Genomic DNA, 17832 nt, shown 5'->3' with positions numbered 1-17832 from the left:
GCCTCTCCGCCGGGCCCCTCTCGGCCGCCGGGGCCGCGGCCATGGTGCTCCCGGTGCGCCCGTGGGAGGGGAGGGGAGGCGGCAGGCCCGGCGGGCCGGGGCGGGCCGCGCTGGGGGCGGTGCCTGCCGCCGCGCGGCATCATGGGAGTCGTAGTCCGATGGGGAGGTTCCGCGGGCAAGACAGGGATGCCGAGCGGCATCATGGGAGTTGTAGACCGACGGGGGCTACGGCCGCGCGGTATCATGGGAGTTGTAGTCTGATGGGGGGGTGCTGCCGCCGCGCGGCACCATGGGAGTTGTAGTGCCCCGGGCTGCGGGGCCTTGTCGGTGGGGAGCGAGGCCGTGGGAGTGGGGCAGGCCGCGGGCCCCGGCGCCGCGCTGCGGGGCGCTCCCGAGGCCACCGGCGCTGGGCTGCGGCTCGGAGGAGGAGGAGGAGGAGGAGGGTGGCACGGGGAAGCAGGGGTGAAGGGGCGTCCCATCCCGCCATGTGGCGTGGGGCTCACGGACACGGCCAGGGAGGCGCCCGGTCGCCCTTTCCCCCATCCCAGCGGTCACCGAATTGCTTTTCCCCACGAACAAAAAAACGCCGAAGCGGAGAAGAGCAGACGGGGGAGGAGGGGGGGCATCCCTCGGCCAACAGTGTGCCAAAAAAGGCATTAGGAAGCGGAAGAGGATTTTAACCCCCAACCCGAGGCTGCCGGTGGCTCTGGTTCCCAGCGTGGCGCCGGGCCGGGAGCTGGTGCGGCCGTCGAGTGCTGCCGTCGGGGCTCAGCACCGACGTCCCCCCAGCAGAGCGGGCTGGATGCATCCCGGCTGCCGGGCCACGCGCACGCTCCGGCCCCAAACCCGGTGCCCGGGCTGAGCCAGCAGCTCGCACGCGTGTGGATGGRCTTCAGCAGGCTGCCGGCGCCTCCTCGGCTCCCAGGGCAGCCGGACACCCATGACTGGCATGGCCATGGGCACGGTCGGGGCTTCCCRGCACTGGGAATTCCCTGCTGTGCCAAGAGCCGGTGCGAGAAGTGCTGCCGTTTCCCACCGCCGCCATCCCGGGAAGCCCCGGGAGACCCGTTCTCCCCCCAGTCCTCCCTCATCGGCTCCTCGCCCTGGTTTTGGGGGTCTGTGCCCTGCCTGGAGGCACCTCCTGGGCCTGGTGGAGCCGGGAGAGCTTTGCCACAACACGAGCTCCATCCAGTGGCACAAGGTTGGGGTGTCCCCGGAGGCTTCCCCTGCCACACACGGGCTGTCACCAAAGGAAGGACGAAACCGAATCGATCCCCCTCCCCAGATCGCTGGAAATGGCGCAATTAGATGCGTCTCCCCTCCAAGCCCCAGCGTGAAGCTCCTCCATGAAAGCAGAGGTTGAGATCTGGGCTTTTTCCACCCCATCCTGATGTCCACTGTTGCTGCCGGGTTGCGGCCCTGTGCGAATGCCCCTGCCTTGGGGTCCGGGGCAGCGAGGTCCAGGGACTGCTCCTGGGGGTCCGAGCTGCTCCTGGGGGTCTGAGCTGCCCCTCCAGGTCCAGGGACTGTCCCTGGGGGTCCAAGCTGCTCCTGGGGATCCGAGCTGCCCCCGGGGTCTGAGCTGCCCATGGGAGCATCCCTGCACGACAGGCCGAGGGGAGGTTCCAGGTGGATCTGCGGGGAGAGACGCAGCCAGAACATTTCCCGGGAAACGTCATCCCTGCGAGGCTGGAGGTGCTGCCGGAACAGCCCGTCCGGCAGCGGGGCCTCTCGATGGGGCCGTTTCCCACGCGCTCGCGCAGCATCGCGCTCATCGAGGGACGAGGAAAACTCGCCTGGGCTCGAACCGAGCTGCGAGGGCCCCCAGGAACCGCGGGAGCAAAGCGGCGGCGAGGGCCCGCCTGGCCGTGACCCCCTCACTTCCAACAAACTCTCACACCAAACTGCAAAATAACAATAATAATAATAAAAAATCAATAAACATTTATTTGATACAGCTGTTTTTAATACATACAGTACATAGAGTTATCCCTTCTAGGTGTTCAGTGGCGCTGTTATTAATAGCTGTTTATTACAGTACTCTCAAACTGAGGATTTGTCAATGATTAACAAAAGAACAGATCGTCACAAATTGGGAGTTTATTATAAGATAGTTTACTGTTAAAACAATTTTATTTTTTGCAAATAAACACTTTTTAATATATATATTTATATATTTATATATATGGTTACAAGTGATAAATTGAAAATTCTTTTTTTTTTTCCATTTTGTTTTTTTCCCCAAAATACACTTATGCACTAATAACTGGCATTGACGAGAAACATTCGGATATGCTGTGGAATGGGTGGCACCGAGGAGAGAAAGAAAAGAACAAAACGGTCCCGGCGTGACCGTGCGCGGGGGCGGCTCCCCGGGCCCCTTTCGCGCTCCTGCAGGCGGCGGTGACCCGGGGGAGGAATCCGTGACCGCGGGAACTACAGCGAGGAGGACGTGGTCGGAGGCTGCCGTCTCTCCCTGCCCCGAGCGGTGACTTCGCCGTCAGGGTGCAGCCAACCGTGCCGGGCTCCCGGGGAGGTTTCCTGCCTGCTACCTGCGTTCGGGAGCCGTTTTGGGGATGGCGCCGCTGAATTTTCACGCGTAACGGGACGCGAGGTTGGTCGCCCGCCCGGGACCACGCTCAGAGTTTAGCCCTTTCCCATGCAAAGCGCGGGCCTGCCATCGCTGCCTGCTCCCGTGGGATGGCCCTCGAGCCGGCGGAGGCACGGGCAGGAGACGGCGGGGGACGAGCTGGCCACGCTCGTCACTGGCATTTCCGCGAGACAGCGTCGCCCGCTCGCCCGAGGCGGGCTGCTGCCCTCGAGCACCGCTCTCCCGCGCGGCGCCGCCGTCCTGCGCCGCCCTCCGAGGCCTCGCGCGGGCAGCAACTAAAACATGAAGGAACCAATGTGCTAGAGCGATGCCCCACGGTGCTGCGCCGCAAAGCAGGGCCGGCCCCGGGGCCACGCGCCTGGCGCCACGCGGCCGCCTGCTGCCGGTGAAATTCCTATTATTGCTTTGGAGATGGGCAGGGAGCGGGGAAAGAGCTCTCTCGCTCTGCTTTCCCTGGAGAAGCGCGGAAACAAAGGTGTCAATGGCCCGGCCGGATTGCGGCCAAGCTCGCCTGCCCCTCGGGAGCAGCCTCGAGGGCGACGCGGAAGCGCAGCAGCGCTCCCGGCCCCAGCTCCCCGGCTCCTGCCTCCCTGGTACCGCGTGTCCTTGGGCGCAGATAGGACGCGGGAGCTAAAGAGAGAGAGCGCTGCAGAAACGGAAACGGCAAGGCAGAGACCGTGAGCTTTCCTGCCACCGGGATGCACGGAGAAAAACGCACCGATTTTTGCAATGCCCTCCCCGGTCTCGGGGGTTTGCTTGCCGGGGCCCCACCGAGCAAATGGGAATGCCTTTGCCTGCCTTTCCGGACGGATGGTCCTTGAGTACCGACCGGACCGATCTCTCCCAGGCCGTGGGACACAAGAAACGTGCGCTGTCTTGGCTTTGAGGGCGCTTGCTCCTGGCAAAGTTAATGGGTGAAAAACCTAAAAATCAAGAGCTTGGGCCTGACCTTGCTTCTGTTTGGGGTCAAATCCAGAGCAGGAGCCACCCGCGATGTCCTGGGGGGTCCGCACGGCTGCGGCCCAGGAGCAGCCCCGGCTGCGGGCGGCAGAGCCCACGCCGTGCCCGGCCGCCCGCCTCGCTCCGTGCCCTGGGGTTTGCACGGCCGGGGCTGCCCGGGACACAGCCAGCTTCGCGCTCCCTCCCCGGCCGCGGCTTCTCTCTTTGCAAGCTGCCACTGTGGAAGCAAACGGGGATTTGCACAAGCAACTCAGGTAGCAGGACGGATGCAGTGGGTCCCGCTGAAATTCGGGACACACTGTATAATGTTTGCATCAAGACTTCTCTGGTGAGTTATTATTCCATCTAGTTTTTCGCCTGCAATGAAAACAAAACCTTTGGGCCCTTTCTGCCATGGAGGCTGGGGTCCCTTCGGCTTGGGGTGATCTGGCCAGGCCGCTGGGACCAGAGACCCGGGAAGAAACGGGTTCACTTTCAGCGGGCCGAGCTCCCGGGGCTGGTTCCCGCCTGGCCACGTGCCGGCGGAGGCAGAAGGCGTCCGGGGAAGGCAGCGATCCCTGCCGGGCGCGCGTCTCCTTCTCGGGAAGGCGGAGAGGCAGGAGGGCCAGCGGCTGGGGGATGCCCCTGCAAACCCTGCTCCGCTCTGCCGAGGAACGCCCGGCTTTCAGCCTTCCGCTCCCGGCCCGGCTCTCGGTCCAGCGTTTCGTATCGGTCGGGAGTTCCCAGGCCCGGAGACGGCGCTGCGCCGCGGGAGGCTCCGACGGCTCACGGTGCGGCAGCCGGCTGCAAACAGCCCTGGCTACGTGACAACACTTAGGAAGAAATATATCCCCATATTTTCACCATCATTAATGCTTTTTGCAGAACTTCTCCTTCGTTACGGAGAAGAAAGCAGCGGGAGAACGTTTTCCTCTTTGACTAATGCCCAGTGGGGAAAAAATACCTTTTAAGGAAAAGAACCCTTGAAGATTTCAATTTCTTGTAAAATTTTCCACTTGACCCAGGGGCAGCTTCCCGGGCAGCTCCAGCCGCGACGGTGCCCTGCAGCGCTGGCAGCAGCCTCGCAGCCCTGCTGACCCGCGGCTCCCGTCGGTGGCCAGCCGGGGCCCTGCGCCTCCCGCCCTCCGCCAGCACCGACCCGGAGCCAGCGGTGCCGGGCGGGATGTTTCCAGCCGGTGCCAACTGCCCACTCGCTGCCCAGGGCGCCAGGTTTGGGGGCTGCTGGCTGCCCGTTCGCACTATGTTCTTCCCTCTCCCCTCTGAGCTGCTGCCAAGTGAAAAGCTCTTCCGTCCCGGGATTGGGATCAGGGCACGGAGAGGCGCCCGGGCAGCCTGCACGCTGTCTGGGCAAAGCCCCCCGCCCAGCTCCCTCCAAAATATGCAGGATTTTACACCAGGCAACATGGAAAAGGCGAAAAATGCTACTTCTGACCAACAGGGCCAGGCTCTGCGGCGCTTGCCCCTGCCCGCGATCCTCTGAAGATGCTCGTTTTTCACTACAGCACAGGGACGGCCACCGCGCGCTGCCGGCGACGACAGCCGAGCCCGGGTGCCCCGAGGAGCTTTCGCCCCGCTGCCGGCGGACCCGGCACGGCATCGACTGTCGGGCAGCTCCGGAGGGGCCGCGGCACCCGCCGGTTCCGGGATCCCGCCGCCCTCCGGGAACGCCCTGCCTGCCAGCATGGCGCAGAGCGTTGCGTCTGATTTTAATCAATGAGAATCCAATTAATTACATGTTACTGAGCACCAAAGCCCAAGGGGAGGCGATGCGGATTAAACGGCAAACTTTGGGATAACGCGGCCCGGCCCGCACGGGTGCAAGCGCGCAGGCGAGCGGGGGTGGTGGCTCCTTCTCCCCGTGCAAGCTCAGCACGGCACTGCTGCTCCCGCGAAACCTTGGCACCACCCGGCCCGGCCTGCTGCAGCCGGGGAGCCGGTGTTTGCCGTGCCCGGAGGCAGCAGCCTCCTCGCAGGACAAACCGGCGAAGCCGCGGCACCTCCGCTGGCGTAAGGTGGCAGCGAGAGGTGCCGCACGCTGGCAGACCGGTGTTTTCCCAGAGTTGCTGGTGCCTGGATGCACTGGGATGCYGGCATGGATTTTATGGATTTTATGGCTTGTGGCTGCTGTCAGGAAGGCAAAACCCTGAGCCAAGCCGGGGACTGACGTCCAAGCCAGGCCCTGCTCCGCGCAGGAGCAACGAGGCAACGGCGCCTTCCCCGCGCTGCATCGTCCTTGCAGCTCTGCTGAGACCCGCGCGAGGGCTTGCTCTGGCCTCTCCCCTTGCCACGGGAAGCAGGAGGGATGGAGGGAAAGGGAGGGATACTTTCAAGGCGAGTCCCAGTCCGCTTCCACTGCCAAGCAGAGGGGCTGCAGCCGCCTAGGCAGCCTGCAGGGAGGCCCAGGCGGTTCGTCCTAAACCACAGTAATTTTAGCCGCATCCCTCTGGAGAAGGAGGATTTTGGAAGAAAAGGAATCAATCTCTTTTGGGAGGAAGTCTTCAGACTTCCCTCGGCATCATCCCCCCCGCCGGGGTGAGCTGCCACCAGAGATTTATGGCTTTCCCGGAGAAAAGGGAAGATTCGGACCTTGCTGTCTCTCCACCGCGAGCAGGGGGGATGAGGAAACGAATGACCTGAGCGATGCAGCTCGCGGGCAGCGCGGCTCCCGGCGATGCCTCGCCTGCAGCCATTCAACGAGCGGGAGCCCAGAGCCTGGCCTCTGCATCCGTATTTAGGCTCCTAAATAAGCGAGCTGATTTTTGGAGCCAGCAGCTCCCTCTCTCACATTGGCAAAAGCTGCCAGATTCTCGGCCGTTTTGGGGGGAGAAAACATCCCCAAACGGGCCACTTAAAGCACCTATGTGGAGATTTCAGTGCATAACTCTGAGCCGCTTCCCTGGAGCTTCCCCGCGCTGCCGTGCGGTCGCTCCGACTGCTGCTCTCTCTCCTTCTCGCAGCCGATAAAAACAACCCGAAGAGGCTCCTCGCCCTGCACCTCTGCTGCGCACGAGCTCCCGCCGCAGCGCCGGCCAAGGACGGGCCAGCAGCGCTTCCGAGCGGGTTTTTCTCGGGGCCGGGGCAACAGCAGCCTCCTCGCAGCGTCTTTCACCGCTGGCCGCTTTGCCGGCCCGGCGCGGAGCTCCGCGGGAAGCAGGCGCCGGCCCCCGGGCTCCCGCTGCTCGGGGCGGCGGCGAGCCGTCGTCCAAAGTCCGCAGGCCTCTGCGGCAAGCGTCTCCCCGCTGCTGCTGCGGCAGCGGCCGAGCGGGCCGGGAGAGCTCCGGTCCTGCCGCGACTTGGAGCATCGCCCTTCCCCAGGGAGGTAAGAGCTGCGCCGGTGACACCATCAAAATAAAGCTCAGCTGCAGCGCGACAGGCAAACAGGACGAGCCGCAGCGACTAATTAAGCTGTCTCGCTAATTGCTTTAAAGCCCAACGCGACTAACAGTCTTCCGTAAACACCGGGCGAGCGCGCAGACGGGGTTTTCTCGCCTGGAAGCGCCAGGCCGGCCGGCGGGACGGCCGCCGCTCCCCTCCGCAGCCGAGCGCTGCCAGGGGAAACGCGCGTGTTCGCATCCAGCTGCCGGGAGCCCCGGCCGGGGCGCGAGCGGAGCCTCCCCGGAGAAGCTGCCCCAACCCGGGAAGCAGCCGTCTCTCCCCCCCTTCCTCCGTGGCAGCAATAATATGTCAGCAGAGACGGACGTTAATTATCGCTGAACGGTTCCTCGGAGCGCAAAAACCACACGGAGCCTCGGCGGGGCGGAGGACGGGCTGTGAAGAGCAGCAAAGGAAAGCGAGGCTTGAGATTTTAATTGACTAAAGTAAAAGCAGAACTTCCCCTCCCCAGCAAACATCACCTTCCCAAGTCCCCCACGGGGGAAGAATAGATGCGAAGCAGAATTAAGGTTTTCGTTCCGTTACCGAGAGCAAACTGCTGCAAGCGCCTTTCGGGCTGCAGCGAGACGTGTCCGTTTCCCAAGGATAGAGGTAGCCTGGTTTTTGTCTAGAGACAGACACATTTTGGTCTGGGGATGGTTTCCTCCAGGCCAGAACGAGGTGTTACGATGCTATTAGTGCGGGAAAATGCAGACGGAGAAAAAGCCCAGGAACAGAAAACAAGCAAGGAAAAACGCGTCTTTCAGAGACCCTCGTTCCCCATCCCCTCTGCAAGGAAGATGGTCGGGGGCTCAGGTGCGTTTCGGGGGAGCACAGACTTGTCCCCGGGAGCTGCGGCGCGTCCCGGCCGAGGGACAAGCCGAGCTCAACAGGCCTCGTCCAACGGGTCCCAGCTGCGTCCCGCCGGGAAGCAGGACCCATGATTGTCACTTGGTGCTGCCCCGTCACAGACCTCCCCGCGGCCTGGCAAAGGCGCTGGGCGAGCAAACGCGGGGATTGCTCTCGGCCCCGGGGCTGCTGCCGTGAGACAGCGCGGGAGCGGCTTCCATCGAAAATGGTCCCGTATCCGTCCACTCTCCCTCGGGCTGGGCGATCCTCACCTTTGAGACGGGGGCAGGATGGGGAGCCTGAAGCCCCCTGCACGCCAGCCGGCCGCAGGCTCAGACACCTGCCGCGCTGCTCGCCCAGCTCCGCGCCCCAGCTGCACGGCGGCAGCAGCGGTTTGGTACAGTACTTCGTGGCCGGGTCTGTTTGCAAAGAGCATTTAAGCAACAGGGCGCAGTTCTCCCACGTGCCACAGGTTTTCCTCCCTCGGCCTCCCCGTGACACTCCAAGGTGCTGAGAGCATTTCCACAACCTTCAGCCAAACCAGCAAATCCGACCTGCAGCAACTGCCCTTCCCCATCCGGTGGGGCYGCGAGCGCTCAGCACCTCTCCCGACCTCCCTTCTCGCACGGCGCACGAGGCAAGCCCGCATCCAGCCCGGCGCCGCCTTCCCCGCTCCTCAGGACCGACGGCGCTGGTGCCGCCACGCCGCTCTCCCGACTGCCCCCTGCTCGCTGCTCCATGCGGCTTGCTCCCGCCATCCCCAGCGCCGAAGAGAAACCACCATCCCGAGCAATCACAGCAGGCCACGAAGCCAGCAGACCGCGGAGCAGATCCCTGCCAAGGACAACCCCACCATGGCTCTCCGCTCCGTGCCAGGAACGCGCTGCGGGAAAGCACCACCCCAATGCCTGCTGCCAGACCCTGCTGTTCCCCGGCCCTTCCCAACCCTGCCTGGCCGTTTGCATGGATCAAACATCTTTGGAAACGTCTCCCTGGGTGCAGGAACAYGGGCAGCGCCCGCGCGAGGAGGCTCCAGCCTGCCCAAGGTTTCCCTGCCGGACCGGCCGGACTCGGAGGTGGGCAGCGGGGAGAGCCGCCGCGTCCGGCCGCCCCCCGCCCCGGCACAGCCAGCCGCAGCGCGACCCCGTCCAAGGAGGCCCCGCTGCTATTGCACTTTTCTTTCACTCAAGCGTCACCAGTTTCGCGCACGGAGATAGGAGGAAAGTCCCGGGGAAGGGGCAGGGGGAAGGCAGCAGGGCGCCGGGCAGGGGCAGGACAGACGGACAGCCCGCGTCGGCGCGGGAGCGCAAGGGCAGGGGGTATGTACATGGGCGGCGAGGGGCAGAGAGCGGTCCAGCTTGCTCGATCCTGTTTGTTTTCCAGTGTGAAACAAGGTCCATGACTTTGCTTAAAGTGGTTAATTGGTATTTTTTGTCTTTTTTTTTTTGTAAAAAGGGGGTGAGTGGAGGGTGGGGGAGGTGGGAAGGGGAAGGAGGGGAGGGGGGGCAGAAAACCGGGAGTGACCCCCACCCTGTTACCCTGGGCTGTAAACGAATCCTCGGAGACAAGTCTCTGAGCTGCTCATTTCTCGGGCATCTTGCTGGCTCCCGCCTTCCGGTGGCTCGGGGGCTTGGGGACGCGCTCCTCCCCGTCGGGGCCGCAGCGGGAGCCTTCCCAGTGCTCGAGCGTTTTCTTGTGATTAGTCTTTGCTGCCACGCTCTCTCTGCCTTTCAGGGCCGTTTCCGGAGGCCTCTCCTTGGGTTTCCTCCCCCTTTTCTTCCCGCTTGTGCTTTTCTTTTTCTCCTCCTTGCTGGAAGAAAGCTGTTCCCTGCTTTTCTTTTTCCGGCTGGCCTCGGCGGAGGTCCGGAACCAGTTCTGCGTCCGGGGGGAGACCAGGGCAGCTGGTTAGGGACCTTCCTTGGACGGCGCGGCCCCTGGGGCCGGACGTGCCCAGCACGTGCCGACTGCCGCCGCTCCTGCCCTCCTCCCCGCGGCCGGGCAGGACGCCCGTCCCGCGCCTCGCTGCCATCGCCCGACGAGGAGCAGAGGCCTCTCCGACAAGGAGCCGGCGGGTGCTGAGCAGCCACGGCCGTGCCCGGGGGTGTCAGGGACGCGAAGAGGGCCGGCGAGGTCCCCCCCGGCAGGACCAGAGGCGTCAGGTCCGCGGCACGTCGGGAGCCCGTCGCGGCATTGCTGCCGCTGAGCAGCGACGCTGCGCGCCACGCAGACAGGACGGAGGGGGCGGACGGCAAATGGGGGCTCGTTTCAGCAGGGAACAGCCCGGGCCGGCCCTAGCCGCTTCCTTACCTCCGAGTGAGCCTTGATGATGTGGTACTTCACGCCGCTTTCGGAGCTGAACTCCTTCTGGCACAGGAGGCAGCGGTACTTGCCGACTGAGTGGTCCCCCTGCAAGAGAGAGCATCCTCCTGCAGCCGGAGCAGAGCCACGCACGCCCCGAAGAGCCGCTGCCCCTGCTCTTCCCCCAGCCACGGGCCGAGGTGAAAGGAGACGTGAAGCGATGGAAAATAAACMCAATACATAAGGTCTCCGCAGGCCCTCGGTCCCAGGCCAGGAGGTCACAACCGCAGCAGGTCTCTGCTCTGACCGTCAGCCTGCCTGCGCAGCGGTAGCACGGCTGCCGCCGCCGTGCAGCAGCGCGGGCCGTCACGGCAGGAAAACCAGGCATCGAAGCGGGGGGTCCGGCCAGCTCGGAGGGCGCCGAGCGGGGGGTTTTGCTGTCCGTGCGTTACGAATACCAGTTGCTGCGTCACCACCAACACCATGCACGTGCCCGCGGGCGTGCGGGTGTGCGCGCGGGGGGCTAACGTGGCCAAACACCCCCTTTCCTCGCTGTCAGCAAATCTGCCATCTACCAGGACTGAACAGTCGTCTAATTTATGTCCAACAGACTCACCTAATTTTCCTTTCATGCTGTCAAAGAGACGCAGCAACTGCTGCCTTTCCRTCATTAGAGCCCTTGTGAGGATGACTGATCTCTGCGCTGCCGCAGTTCACGGCACAGCGGAGGTAACGTGCTCTCTATTGACTAGGGGCTTATGGATGGGCCCCTTCAGGCGATATATATGCTCGGTGGGAATTCCTCCGTAACTGGGTCCGCGCCGTAAATCTGGAGTTAGACAGGTCTTCCATTTCTAAGACAGGCAGCGCACGGGCAGGCCTGGGCCTGCTGCAAGCCACCTTCATAAATATGCATGCAAAAATCATCTCAGCTCATCAATCCCTTCTGAGGACGGGGCAGTGCCTGGGAGTCTCTTTCACCCTTGTTAACGCTTGATGTATTTCAACCAATTCTGTAGGATTTTACAGAAAAGATCGTTCAAGGCAGCTCCGGAGGGGCTGTGTGAGTTAYTCTGGTTTGGCCATGGCTGGCTACGCACGTATCCACTGCAAAGCTAAACTCGTAGCAGTAGCAAAACTCTTGGCAACCCCAGCAAACTCCACGTGCRCGGTCCGCAGCGGGCGCGGGCAGAGCCCCGGGCAGGGACCCGCAGCCCCAGGCTCTGCGTTTCGCAGTGGGAGCCGCGGTGGGCAGCCGGGGGACCCGCAGCCCCTGCTCGGCTGCGCCCCGCGCCTGCAGGAGGGACAGCTCCTGGCCCCCGGGTGGGCTGTGCCGGACTCGCCAGACCCGGGCAACGTGGCYGTGGGTTTAAATAAAATGCTTATGCAAACGTCTGGCTGCTTTCTGCGTGCAGGTACCAGAGCGGTGACAATGGCACTGGTGGACGAGCCAGCCGGGCTCCCCGCGGGACGTGCCAGGCGCGCCGGTACATGCGAGGTGGTGTTAACACAGGCCTGCGCCATGCTCAGAGGCTCCATTTCGCCCCCGSGGCTGTTTGCTCGTGGGCTGCCTGATTCTGCACACTAGCAAAGGAACTGCCGTGGTCTCCCATGTTTGCGCTTTTATCCTGCATAAACCCTGCTTCTTCTGCTGGATCTCTGCAGCCTGTTTTCTAGACGAGCTCATTAGGGGATGACGTTCCAGCTAGTGTTGGTGGAGTGCGCGAGTTGGTGTTTTTAATAACCACGGGGTATGTACTGGAGCTGCCTCCTGGAAGCTACATTCAATGGAAGCTGCAGCTGGAAACGTTTCAGGGTATAAAGCTTTACTAGCTCTTACTCCGTTCCAGTTCGAGGGACCTACGCTGAGCTCCCGAAGCCTCCTCCTGCGGCGGCTGCCGGCCACCGGAGCTCGTTTACTGCTCTGTCTAGCGAGAGGAACAGCACTTATGTCCGTGGGCACCCATGWCCCTAGACAGACCATTTGCCTCTTCCATCCCGGGGACGCAATGCACCGTTAGGCACAGAGCTGCCTCTCCGTATGGATTCCAGAGGGGCTGCAGGGTTTGGTGCCCAAATCCATGGAGAAAGGGCCCTAATTTCCACTTCCCTTGGAAAAGGTTCAGCTTCCAAGCTTTCCTCTTTGGCTGAGCTCTGCTTGACGTGCTGCTGACCACGTTTGGTAGCCGGAGCGGCAGCCTCACCCGGCTGGGGCAGTGGGGTCCTGGGGAGCCGGCGCTGCTCGGACTCCCTGTCCCTGAGGCCCTGGCTGTGTCGAAGGTCTCGGCCCTCGGGTGAGGGTGTCTGCACAGGTGAGACCTCTCCTCCCAGGCTCGGGAGCTAGCTAAAACCCCTCCTTGACATCTGCAAGGCCCAGGCCTCTCTGCCGTCGGCTGCCCGCGGCTGTGGCTTCCGTCCTGCGCAGGGGGACGGTGCGGAGCTGAGCACCCGGGCCAGGCCATGGACCGGGACGGTGCAACAGGTCAAATGGCCACAACCCGTGGCCAGCCCTCCCTGCGGGCCTCGCACCCTGCCTTGAGCTGAGGGGTTACGGGATGGAGCGCGGTCCCGCAGGCAGGATTTGGGAGCGGCATGCAGTATCTGTCTTCCATCCATTCCTGGCACTGTCTGGCAGCCACAGGAAGGTGGTTGTGACATTTAACCTGTGCCATTACCCCTTGGCCTGTTTCTTCCAAACGAGAAGTGGGCAGAGAAAGACAAGACCCACCCCCATCTCAGAGCCAAAGCTGTAAGAAGCGGGACCTACCTTGTTGCAGTTGGCCAGGTGAGCTTTCAACCCGGAGACGCTGGAGTAAATGGCTTCACAGCACTGTGGGGAAAAAAAAAAACGGAGGGTTTGCCACGTTTCTGCCTCACCTCCTTGCCTTCCTCCATCCCGTGGCCAGGAGCCTGCTGCGCCAGCAAGGCCACTGGTCCAGGCTAATCAGCATGAGGTTAATGCTCTGCGAGAGGCAGAGGGCTCTGGTCACACGTTTCCTATTAGTGCTAATGGGAGTCATGTGGCCACGTCCCTCTGCAACGGGCTCAGAAATGTCTCCCCTAAATGTCTCCGTGGAAAACGTACATTTGTGAGCAGTCAGGAGGCCCTGCTGGGCTACAGGAGTTCTTGGAGCCACAGCAGACGCTTAACGGAGAAGAGAAATCACCCGGGCAGCAGCATGACCAGTTTCTGAGCAACGTCTTTTCAAAGTGCCTGTGTATGACATTAATTAGCCAGCGCGTCTCCCCCGGCCTTGCGGTAACAGCCCCGTTCAACGTTCCCATTACCAAGGCTTTGTTTCAGATCATAAATCAATGGCCCAGCACGAGGGTGGAGTTCACCTCCCTGGGAGCTCAGGCCAAGGCTGCGTTTTACAGAACGATGAAGCACACACACCACGTCCCAAAGATCTGCGCCTACCCATATATCTTAAGAAACAGACTTAAAACCGGTCTCAGCTTTACTCTGCAAGAGGCGGGTGCTGTATGTAAAAAGGCTCTTAAGCACAGACAGTGCAGCCTTTACTCTGTCCTGATCTTGGGAACTGCCCAAAGGCAGCTCTAGAGCTTGAATCGGGCAACCCAAGCTGAACCATCAGCCCAAGAGCACCCGCTCCCACCTGGGGACAGGGTGCCCCTGCACCCTAGCCCCCCCCGAACCCTCGAGAGCGGTGGGAAGTTCCTGCGGACGGGACGTGCTTTGAGTAGCCACTGCAGCAACTACGGGGGAGCTRGTGAAACGGGTGTCTCAGCAGTAACCAAACCCCACCCTGGTTTCACCACCAGCTTCCTCAGGGGGCTGAATGACAATCTGCCTTTGGTGGGTTTCTGCCCCCAAAACTTCCCCCTCCTAGTGCAGCCTGCAACCAGGCCAGCCCAGAGGAGAACAGAAATGGTCCTTACGTTGTTGGGACAGTTGATGTGACCCTTCTCCTTCACTTCGTTCTTCCAGTTTTCCAAAAGCCTCGGATTTAGCTTGGGAAGTCCTGGTCGGGTGTAATTGAGCTGCGAACAATAGAACATGATTAGCAGAGCGGCACGTGCCAGTCCTGGCCTAGGTGGAGTCCTTGGCCCTCAAACGGGGTCTGCCCCCCGGAGAAGCGAATCGGGGCTGAAAATTAGTTGGGAAGCTTTGCCCCGAGATGTCATCGGCTCCCCRAGCCCCGTGCAGCCCAGCGGTGGGTGTCCCTGCTGCTGTGCCACCGGCGAGGAGGCAGCAGGGCTGGAGGACGGCGGCAGCAGAGGAGCACGGCACAAACCGCCTGTGCTACGGCCACCTCCGAGCAGCGCTGGGAAACCTCTCGCCTTCGGAGGAGAGACGTCCCGGGGTCTGCTCTCCCGCCGGCTAAAGGGGGGCCAGGCCCAGGCCCAGCGTTTCCGGCGCGTTGTGTCGGAGCRGTCCTTCTGCTGTGTTTCATAACCGGCAGAACCAGCAACCCTGCGCGCTGGGCAGAGGGGACGGCCGCCAAGTTTGAAGAGCCTCCATGGCTGCCTTCCACCGATTAATGGGCATAACCCATTAAACAATGAAAGACTCTTGCGTCTCTGTCTCTCCTTTTGGCAGGGCTGCTCTTTCCAAGTGCTTTTAATTACTGCTTTATTAGCGACTTTGAGGCTTAGCATAGCAGGCTGGTCCTTCAAACTCCGTTTCTGCCTGTTCAGCACATGCAAACACGCCGGCAGCACCTCCACGCCGTGCGATCGTGTCGCTTGCCCGTACCTGCAGGGCCTGGTTTCTGCCTGCCGCTGCGGGGCTGGCTCCAGAGGCGCCAGCAGGACGGCGACAGCGAGGTCTGCACAGGAGATGAGAYGCTCTGCCTGCGACCTGAGCTGCCTTGCGGCCACGGGACTACGTTGGCACAACTCCTGGCCTCACCAAACGAGCTCTGCTAGGACCGAAGGATGCTCCTTGGGTCCCAAAGCCCAGGCTCTCCCCACGGCAGAGCACGGTCTGGGCAACTTGCACTGGCTCACGATGTACAGACCAAGGTACCCAATGCCCAAATAGCTGCTTCCCTACTCGGGTACCACCGTGGCCTTTCTGCCCGCGCCCCCGTGCATGCCAAGTGCTGATGGACACGGCCGCAGCGCCTCCAGCCTGTCGGTCTATCTGTGCTCACCCGGGAGGAAGCACAGAGAAACCGCGCTTGCAGAGGTGCAAAAACAGGCCCCRTTTTAAAATGTGCCCCTAGGACTCGGAGCTCACATTTCCGACAACGCGGGGAGGCAGCTGGCTGTGTTTCTTTCCCAGCTGTGACTTTTCCTGAACATGCTGATAAGCTGTAAATTTGCCGTTGTCCAGCTGGGCCGGGGTAACCCGCCTCCCCCGAGCAGGCTGCTCCGAAACCTCCGGCTCCCTGAACAGGCAGCTCCCACCGCGACTGCCCGACTTGCGAAGCGGAGGGCTGGCCTCGAGCGCAGCCCTTTCCTTTTCGCGCAAACCTAAGGGGGACGCGAGCACGCGCTCCCCCTCTGCCCCCATCTCGGCATGTCGGAGGAGCGCGAGCGAGGAGAAAGGGAGCCCGGGGAGACCTCGCTCCTGGCGAGGGGCAGGGGCACGGCGGCTTGCGAAAACAGCGGCGTGAGCGGTTATGAGGACGGATGTGGAAAAATCCCCCGCRCCGCAGCATGCCGCTCTTCTGTCGTGCTTCGCAGCTGCGGAAGATGCCAGCGGAGCGCTTTGAAGCGCTGGGATGGTGCGTCTACCAGCGCCTGGTCCACCGCCCGGGGAAGGCAATGCCACCTCCGGCGGAGAACACAGGAGTCCCTTTTTGTCATTGATACTGAGAGCTGGGATGCCAAACGGCCTCCTTAATTAAAAGCCAATCAATCCCATGAATGAACAAACATTAATGGTAACCGCACACAGGCCCAGCAACAACCTCTCCCTCCGCGCGTCCCCCGGGAGGAGGCAAGGGGGGATGTTCAGAGATGTGGATTCTGCTGCTCTGGCTTCCCACTCCAGGGAAAAATCCCTCCCCGCTCTCCTCCCACAGGCACCGCACAATAACATGCAAATCCCTGTCTTCCTGGGGCGCTGCGGTTCTGGGAATGTCAAAGTCATCTTTATGTCTCTATTAAGAAGGAGCCTCAGGCATGGAATATTTTATTTTTTTCCATTCATTTTCCTCAAACAGCCTGTAAGTGAAAATCTTCATGGCCAAATCATTAAACGACTACAACTGGTTTTGGCCACAGCCCATCTCTTCTGAACAGTCGAAGGATGTTGGGGTGGGAAGGCTTGTTTTCTTTGACTGACAGTTTTATTTAATTAACTTTCATATTTCAATCCTCTTGCTCCCTAGACAGCTCTCCCCTTCCCCAAAATATATCGCAATAAATGAGAACCATGCACGCCACCTCAGCCCAAGCCAACACGCTTCAATTTAAGCAGGCCTGCTAAGTTAGAGAGGTTCCTAGGGYAAGACACGGCGCCCTGATCGCCCCGCGTTCCTGTCCCTGGGAAACCACGGCTAATTTTGTCTGGAAGGCAAAGGCAAAACACATCCAACAGCTTTGGCTGAAAGCCGGTTCTGTAACGCCGTTCTGGACAGCTCTGTCACCAAGTCAGCTCTTGGCAGCACAGCGAAAAAGGAAGGACACAGCCCTGCCGAGGTCTCACCTGGAGGCTTCGGCTCAGACCTAGCGTGGCCCACAGTGAAACGAGCCTGCAGGGCTCAGCCGGGCTCCTTCGCTCGCCGGCTTCTGCCCAGATCACAGGGCCATTGTTCTGGGGACGACGCCGAGCCAGGCTCTTCTGGTCTGGAATTTATCCTGGTTCCACAGTGAGGTTTGCTTAAAACCCCAAGCCCAAAGCTGACTTTTGCCTTTCTGTTTTATGAGCGGCCTACACCAACCCTTCGCTGCAAACAGCCCTGGCTTCCCACCCCTGGAGCACCCCGGCTCTGCTGGGACTTCGCAGCCAGGGCCCTCGGCGTCTGCCCCGGCCGCACGCTGTGAAAGCAGCCAGGTCCTGCGGCAATATAGACCCCGATCCGCGGAGAGGCACCGAGAGACCTGCGGGCTTGGAAATGGGTCACACTTGCGCTTCTGCGCAGGGCTGAGACGCAGGTGCTCCGCCGTCCTCCCGTGAGCGCCAGCGCTGCCCGGCGTGCCCGGCGCTCGCGGCAGCCCCAGAGGGAACCGGACCCTCCTTTCCTGCCACGTCCCTAAAGGAGGCGCTCCACCTTGAGCCATCACTAATTAACCCATTGTTAACACAGCAGTCCACGGCGGCACGAGGAGCCGGTCAGAGCGGGCAGCCAGTTCTCACCATGCACGAGCACAAAAGCAAACTGCTCCCGAAAGAGCCCCGGTGAGGCCGGAGGAGCGGCGTGCCGGGGCCGAGCCCCCGCTGGAGCCAGGGCCTGAGGAGCCGGCAGGCACGTGGCATGCACACATCCCTCCCCCAAAACCTCCGGCAGCGCAGGCTCTTCCACAGGGGCACCGGAAATGCATCAAACCATGAAATAACTGGATTTCCACGGCATTTTCTCCTGTCTTGCATTTTCTCCCATCTAACATCTGTTAGATGTTTCTCCCCCTGCTCAAGGAGGCTGTTTCTCTCAGTCAGTCGTCCAAAACTGGCAGGGGAATCGCTCCTCTGCCCGAGACCAGAGAAACCACCACATGGACAGCCGGAGCAGGGCCCGGTGTAGCTGCCTGCCCGCGCCGCGGCACCCGGGAACCTCTGCGGCCTCTTGCTCCTCTGCCAAAAGCCCGAATCCTTGCTCAGTAGACAG

The 17832-nt window shown here is 61.9% G+C and overlaps 1 protein-coding gene across 2 annotated transcripts in view; it reads right to left on the bottom strand.

Moving 5' to 3' along the window:
• Window positions 1-2196: 2196 nt before the first annotated feature.
• The window catches only part of ZNF512B (zinc finger protein 512B), a 42411-nt gene continuing 26775 nt past the window's right edge, over window positions 2197-17832 (bottom strand). The window contains exons 14-17 of one of the 2 annotated variants that reach the window (XM_026055850.1): window positions 13994-14095; window positions 12858-12920; window positions 10100-10198; window positions 2197-9667 (exon numbers count right to left, since the gene is read on the bottom strand). In XM_026055850.1, coding sequence (XP_025911635.1) covers window positions 9374-9667; window positions 10100-10198; window positions 12858-12920; window positions 13994-14095 — 558 coding nt within the window. In that variant the 3' untranslated portion in view covers window positions 2197-9373. Of the gene's footprint in view, window positions 9668-10099; window positions 10199-12857; window positions 12921-13175; window positions 13305-13993; window positions 14096-17832 lie in introns of those variants that run through there. The other variant, XR_003251926.1, reaches the window with a different exon arrangement.

This window comes from Apteryx rowi, unplaced genomic scaffold, assembly GCF_003343035.1.
Source record: "Apteryx rowi isolate R43461 unplaced genomic scaffold, aptRow1 scaffold_0, whole genome shotgun sequence".
Classification (NCBI taxonomy): Eukaryota; Metazoa; Chordata; class Aves; order Apterygiformes; family Apterygidae; genus Apteryx; species Apteryx rowi.
This window is presented reverse-complemented; position numbering and strand designations above follow the sequence as displayed.